Source organism: Geospiza fortis, unplaced genomic scaffold (genome assembly GCF_000277835.1).
Source record: "Geospiza fortis unplaced genomic scaffold, GeoFor_1.0 scaffold1741, whole genome shotgun sequence".
In the NCBI taxonomy this organism is placed as follows: Eukaryota; Metazoa; Chordata; class Aves; order Passeriformes; family Thraupidae; genus Geospiza; species Geospiza fortis.
In genome coordinates this window covers 10,072-17,505 of record NW_005055154.1, presented here as the reverse complement: position 1 = coordinate 17,505, position 7,434 = coordinate 10,072, and the positions used below count along the sequence as shown (strand labels likewise).

Sequence of the window (7,434 nt, the reverse complement as noted above, 5' to 3'; positions counted from 1 at the left end):
GACTGGGACATCAGCAGGAACCAACAGGGAATGATGATGTTCATCATTGAAGATGGGATCAGGGACACACAGAGTGGTAGCTGTTCTAAATGGCTTTAATGTGATGCCTAGAAGTCAAGCAGAACTGGTTAAAAATGGTTGGAATTGCAGCTTTCCATCTTTTTCTGCTTGTAATCCTTCAGGAGGTAGGACCCATGGACAGGGAGTGAAACCCTCCTGGGACAAGGCTTGCTCTTCTAAGCTCCACTTCACAAAGTTGTTACAAGCAATCCCTGCAGCCCCATGACCCCGTGAGCCACAGGCTGGGCACTGTAGCTGAAGAGGCAGTACAGAAATCCCACAGCAGCTGCTATGCAACCATTTTACTGCCTGGCATTTTTCAGTGCTGATGCAAAGCACACAATACTATGTTCTTTCCTACAATTACAATTATTTAAATATTCTTTTATCATCTGGAACATGGTCGGTTTAGATTGGATATTGGGAAGAAATTCCTCCCAATAGGAAGGTGAGGCCCTGGCACAGGTTGCCAGAGAAGCTGGAACTACCCCTGGATCCCTGGAAGTGTCCAAGGCCAGGTTAGACAGGGCTTGGAGCAGCCTGGGGCACTGGAAGGTGTCCTTGCCATGGCAGGGGGTGGGAATGGATGGGACTTAAGGTCCCTTCCCATCTAAACCATTCTGTTAATCCTAGTGATCTAAACCAAGGATTTCTTCTGTTGGTGTATCCATGAAAATCACAGAATTGTTATGGTTGGAAAAGGCCTCTAAGATCATCAAATCCAGCTGTTCACCCAGCCCTGCCATGGCCCCCCAGTAAATCACGTACCCAATGCCACATCCAAACACTTTCTGAACATTTCTAGGGATGGTGACTCCACCATTGCCCTGGCCAGCTGTGCCAGGGCTTGATAACCCTGCTGATGAAGACATTGTCCCTGATATTCAACTTCAGCCTCCCTCAGCATGAGCCAGGGCCGTTTCCTCTTGTCCTGTCCCTTGCTGCCTGGGAGCAGAGCCCAACCCTCACCTGGCTGCACTCTCCTGTCATGGAGCTGTGGAGAGCAAAACCAGCACCTGAAAGGCTTGTGCATGTAAAGCCCTTGCTGAATTTCACTGTGTCCAACCTCCCTATTCCCTGCAGACCCATTCCTGCACCTTTGCTGGATCAGCAGGCACAGCCCTCTAGCACCTGTAACAGAAGGTTCCATGTGAAGAGATTTGGAATGAGGTCTCTATTTTCCACTGGGAACTTGCCACCAGCCTCCGACAAACAAGGCTTTGAATCCAATGACACAGCCCGAGCCCAGTTTTTCCAAGAAAACAAGTGTTGGCTGCTTGAAAGCTCAGAAAAACATGTCCCCTCTTAGTTAGGCAGAGGGAACACGACTAAATGATATTTAATTAAAGCAATGCTCTAAATAAGGGAAAACTATAAAACAAACTTACCATCCTCATGCAGTTCAGGTCCTTGCAGTGCCCCACAGGCAGCCTCCTGAACTGGGAAATAGTACTGGATGTAGCAGTCAGCCTCTCCCCAGACCGTGGACTGCAGGGGAGTGAGTCCCTTCACACTCTCCACGTGGATCTCAAACACGTGCTCCGTCAGGTCTGCCCCTCCTGGATCCAACTGCTAACAAAAAAAAAGGGGAAGCCACATGAAAGGATGACTTTAGGATTCTGGGAACATTTCAACAAGCTGCCCAGGGAAGTGGTTGAGTCATCCCTGGAGGTACTTAAAAGCCAGGTGAATGTAACATTTGGGGACATGGTTTAATGGTGGCCTTGGCAGGGCTGGGTTAGTGCTTGGATTCAGTGAGCATAGAGGCCTTTTCCAATCTAAACAATTACATGTGATAGGAATCTAAGAAGCCTGAGATGGGGGCAGAAAAACTATCTACCATTTTCCTCCTAAAGTTTACAGAAACACTGAAAGTCTGAAAGAAATTTTTTTTCTTGCAAAGTACATAAAATGCATAAAAGTTCCTACCTATCCAACTCCAAGGTAGTGGAAAAACCCCCACAATAAGGCTGTGAGAATTAGTATTTTCTGTAATTTTGCTGGTTGCTTGTTTTTGTTTTTACTGGACTTATGAAGATAGAAACAGTGGCCATGCAAGGCAATAAAAACGGCATAAAGTCAAGACTGGTGAGAGCAAGCTGGTAAAAAAAGAGTATAAACAATATAATTCTATGTACAATTTGCAGAATATAACAAAATTGGCTACAGCTCCAAGAAGAGATTGGGGATCATTCATCTATTAAGGAACCCACTGCTAAAACCCTTCTGCCATACCCTGAACAGCGAGAATGGGGCGCACTGAAGAGTAAATCCCAGTGTGGGCTGTGTGGCTGGGTGCTCCAGGGAGTGGGGAGGACGCTGTGTGACCCGAGGCACCATTCCCCCCTCAGATTGGAGTATAAACAATATAATTCTATGTACAATTTGCAGAATATAACAAAATTGGCTACAGCTCCAAGAAGAGATTGGGGATCATTCATCTATTAAGGAACCCACTGCTAAAACCCTTCTGACATATCCTTAACAGCGAGAATGGGGCATACTGAAGAGTAAATACCAGTGTGGGCTGTGTGGCTGGGTGGTCCAGGGAGTGGGGAGGACGTTGTGTGACTGGAGGCACCATTCCCTCCTCAGATTTGTGGAAGGTGCCAGTGGCACTGGATGGGCTTTAAGGTCCCTCCCAAGCCAAACCATTCTGGGATTCTAAGATACACACAAATAGACTACAGTGGCTGACTAAAAAAATTACTCAAATGACACAATAATAACTAACAAAGTATTGGCCAGTCAGCTCCAGTACCACCTGGTTTCCACATGTCACTAGGTCTGACCAAAATAAAAGGAATAAATCCTTTGCGTTAGGAAGAATTTCTTCTGACCAGTATTTCCAGCATTTTAAACTATTTTAAGCAGGTATATTACTTAACTGAACAAGAGGCCAATCGATTAAACCCAAAAAGAACAAAGAACTTTCTTTGCTCTCTGGAGAATCCCATTGGATAAGAACACAACTAAAATATGAAGGTTTTGGAGACTTTTTGACACTCAGGCTGTGCAAACGGACAGCATCCCTATGGGATCTCTGCAGAGCATAATTAGGGGCAAACCCAGTCACAATATTGGAAAATTACTGATGGGAAGCCACACTTCATTCTCCTGTGTAGTCACTTTGATTTCTTCTAGTTTTATTCCATCACAGGACCACAGGTTAAGCAGGCACCAACCCTGATGCACCACAGTGACTTTATTTGTCACACTCTGTCTGTACTTCTGGACAAGGACAGTGTAACTCACACCCTGCTCACTGTAGGAAAGGGCTACAGGAAGCTTGGCAGGGCAAAAATGCCTTTTGCTATGAAGTGTAACTAAGAACCGTCTCACACAACACCCCACACCACCACTGACTCCTTTCTCTAAGCTTCAGCTAGGATATTTCCCAACCCAATAAAAAATGGGGGAAAAACCAAGTTTACTTGAACGAGATGTAAAACTGTTGCACAGGGAGTTTCACTAATCCCAGCAATTTGTCAGAGCCAGGGCTTCCCAGCTTGTTCCATGCTTCAATAATCATGACATTGTTCTTCAGCCCCTCCAAGTGTTTGGAGGTCAATGAAAAAGGCATCACCTGAAAGGTTTCAAGCAGAATTAGTACACAGAATAAACTGGAAAGTATTGGCTAAGTACAGAGCATTCTGGTAAATCTACTTTATTCCAGTCTACAGAATTGTGCTTTTTGGAGACAGAAGTTAAAAATCAAATGTGCATTCAACAGAGCCAAGCAGAGATGTTTCTATGCATAAAACATAAAAAAGTAACTTAACAAGGAAATGTGTTTGTCAGTGAGGAATACCACACTTCCATCAGTGGGAGATGGAGAACATGTCACTTGCCTGAGAACAATTAAAGGCAGGCTGCCTCGTGCCCCAGACGACAGTGGATCTCGTTGCCTCCTCAGTGCCGAGCAGTTTGCAGCTCAAATACACACTGCAGGGACTGGGGAGCCCAGAGCCTTCAGCAGTGAAGTCCTTTCCATCAGGCACCATCAGGAGCACGAGCAGCAGCAAGCCCTGGTCCTCAGCTGGGGCCATGAGCGTCACCTCAGCCCGGGCTGGGCGCGGCGGCTGCGCGGCATCCCTGCCGCCTGCTCCTGGTTCCTGGCGCTCCTCGGGGCTCCTTGTGGAGCAGAGAGGGATTTCTGCACTTCCCCCCTCTTGCTGGGCTCCTGCAGGCCCTGGGGAGCTGGGGCTGCCCTGGCAGCGCTGCTGGCCACGAGCTGCAGGGACACCTGCAAGGCAAGGCACAGCTGGCCAGATGTGCCCCGGCCAGAAACAGGCGTGCAACAGAAACTCGGGAAAACACATCACACCTTTGGCTCCAGAACTCACCCCAAGGCACTATGGTGGTTGTAAGCTACGGCTTCTGCTGTAAAACAAACTACACCTAGTTTTAAGAAATAAAGTCCAGGCTGGAGTGCAAAACCACACAATTACAGATGAATTACTCAATGGTCTGGGTTGGAAGGGACCTTAAAGCTCACCCCACTCTTAACCCTTCACCTGCTAACACAGAGAGCTGTTTATCCTCAGAACTGTCACACCTTTCAAACCGTCAGTGCTTCTCATTCAGAAGCTGAGCAAACTGGTAGAAACTTGGCTGGAGAAGATCATCCCAAAAGTGACAACGACGAGGAAGACCAGGCCTCCATGGCAGGAGAGACCTCAGCTTTTGCCCTATGTGAAGAAGAACCCAAAGCTCCAAGCCCTGCATGTATGCCACTCAAAATTTGCCTGTAGAGTGGTTTCTGTATTCAAGTCCCAGCTTATTGACAACATTCCTAGACATGCAGGAGTTTCAAAATATTTCTCCAAAACCCTAAGGAATAAAAAAGGGGCTCATGTTATTTTATACTGGTCTTGCGAACCTTTGTATCTAAGACCTCGTAAATTGAAACAAGGAGAGAAAAGAGGATTTAAAAATAAGAGTGTGCAGCCAAAATTAGCAACAATTCAAGGCAGAGATGGTAAAACACATACCTTTAGAGGCCCAACTTGTGTGTGATCTCCCTCTTTTTCCACAGGTAGGTCCCAGCTGACACTGAGCAGCGCAGCTTCAATCACCCTGTGGAGCTGAAGTGCTGCTGAGCCAATGGCCACAGCCTGAGGGTAGGCAAAGAGTTAATTTTGTATGATTTCTATCAGATTTAAAGAATTTTTGTGAAAAAAAAAGGTTTCTGGCTCCCACTCCCACTCAAAACGTCAGTTGTACCAACAGGGATTTGGGAAATCTCCTTTACTTCCAATTTCAAATCTCACTAGAACAGTAAGACAAATTTTCCTGGAACCTCCTGTAAAAAATTCCAGACTAATGCAAAAATTGAATAACCTAAATGCTAGTAAATGAGCACAATTTCCATACTGAAAGATGCAATTTACTCCCCCATTAAAAGAAAAGCAAGTATCTTGGTGTTGATTAAAACAACATAAGCTGAGTTAACCCCTCTCACCATCTTCATCACAGGCAGATGGTTATGCAAATAACCTTATCAGATAGAAATATACCTTTTCTCCCCCAAAATGCACACGTTACAGCTGCTTTTCACAGCTTAAATAACAGTCTTCAAGATGAGGGAAGTACAGTTTTTTTTGCTTGCCAGTCTCAAACTCAGAAAAGCCTTTAATGAAGGGACAGGAGTGACAAGCCTGGAACAGTGAATGGTCCTGGCCCCGAGGCTGCCAGAGCTCCAGGAGCATTTGGACAGCACTCCCAGGGATGGATGCACAGGGTGGGATTGCTGGGGTGTCTGTGCAGGGCCAGGGGCTGGGCTGGCTGACATTCTGGGTCCCCCAGAATATTCTGTGATTCTGTGAAGCCTGAGCAGCAATCAGTGTAATGTCATTTCCCCCCTAACATCTGACTGTCTGCACTGAGTGCCTGTGGGAAGTGGAAATGCAAAGAATCCCTCTGCTTTCCAATACACAAAGAAGGAATAACTTGTAGTAAATACCTTTTCCTGTGTGCTTTTTCTCATGTAGATTTTAAAAGCCAGGTCAGAGCCCCACCAGTGCTGCATCATCCTTCCCCCGAGCCACACAGGGAACACTGACTGCTGCTGGAACTTCACCACTGCAAGGAAGAGAGGAGAAACAAATATCCAAAATTATCTGATATAGATAAACTTTCTCCTGTAGGAAGGAGAAACACAATCATTTAATTGTGTTACAATTACAATCATTTAATTCTGTTACAAACACAATCATTTAATTCTGCATTGTTTATTAACACCCATAAAGTAAACTGGTTTTCATTTTTGAAGGCCAGCAAACAGCAGGAGGCCAGCAGGACAAAATTAAAATTATTAATTAATAAATAATTAATAAATTACTAAATACATTAATATAAACCAACATTATAACAGTATTTAAAGACTTCAGGTGACACCAAGTCTCTGTATGCAGTAAGAGCTGCCCTTCCTCGGTGGCAGAACCCTGCCTACTAACAGAGTTCAAGATGGTTCTTGAGGGAGGCAAAGCTGAGCTGCAAGAAAAATCACAGCTTCAGGAGAACAGGAGGGTCTGCAAGCAGAGACAGAACCAATTTGCATCGCTCCGGAAAGGAGCAGGAGAAGTACAATAACAGTGTTCACAAAGGATAAGGAAGTATTCTTGTGATGACAAAAATGCAGGTTACACATAAGGAAATGTCCAACTGGATGCCCAGCTCTTCCCCACCTTGCCTGGGATGGCTGTGGAATCTTCCCCATCAGGGAAGATATTTAATAAATGACATAAACAACTCTCAGGAAGGATAATGCTACAGTGGATTGACTTTAAGTCTTCTTCAAATTTTTTTTCTATTTTATAATCTATTTTTCTAGGTCCCAAGGAGCTGGACCCGACACAAGGCAAAAGCCAGGAGGTTGGATGAGTTTTGGATTCCAAAGGCTGTATTACAAAAGTTCAGAAGAAACAGATGTTTTGTCTGGCCACAAATGGAGAATATACAAGAGAACTCAAAATCTCTCAACTGCCACTCAGAAAGATGCAAAGGCAACAAATTACCGCATGGGAGAGGCATTTGAAAGTCATTCCAATTGAAACTGGCATTCCAATTTCTGGGAAGACTGGGCAGGGAGCATCTTGCTCATCCAGCATTCTCTGCTCAGTGGGAACAGAAACAGAAATTGTTCTCAGGGACACAAACACTGGCGACTCTCAGTACAAAGATTAATGTCTGCTGATTTGAGCACAGGACTGGAGATTCCTTGGATCCAGCAGATTATGTGAGCTATTGGAGATACTACATGACATACTTCAACACCTGGGGAATTATTTATTTGGGCTATAAGCAACTCTGGTATTTCTAAAAGTACTTGATCATCCTCCCACTATTGCAGAAAGAATACTGGCTTTGTGT

The 7,434-nt window shown here is 45.1% G+C and overlaps 1 protein-coding gene across 1 annotated transcript in view; it reads right to left on the bottom strand.

The window, feature by feature from the left end:
• Window positions 1–3: 3 nt before the first annotated feature.
• The window catches only part of LOC102040925 (C2 domain-containing protein 3-like), a gene marked incomplete at its 3' end in the record, with an annotated part of 14,362 nt that continues 6,931 nt past the window's right edge, over window positions 4–7,434 (bottom strand). The window contains 8 exon segments of the mRNA XM_014311596.1: window positions 4–107; window positions 1,449–1,632; window positions 2,579–2,678; window positions 3,495–3,646; window positions 3,912–4,231; window positions 4,234–4,306; window positions 5,055–5,177; window positions 6,026–6,144. Of these exon segments, the coding sequence (XP_014167071.1) occupies window positions 4–107; window positions 1,449–1,632; window positions 2,579–2,678; window positions 3,495–3,646; window positions 3,912–4,231; window positions 4,234–4,306; window positions 5,055–5,177; window positions 6,026–6,144 (1,175 nt within the window).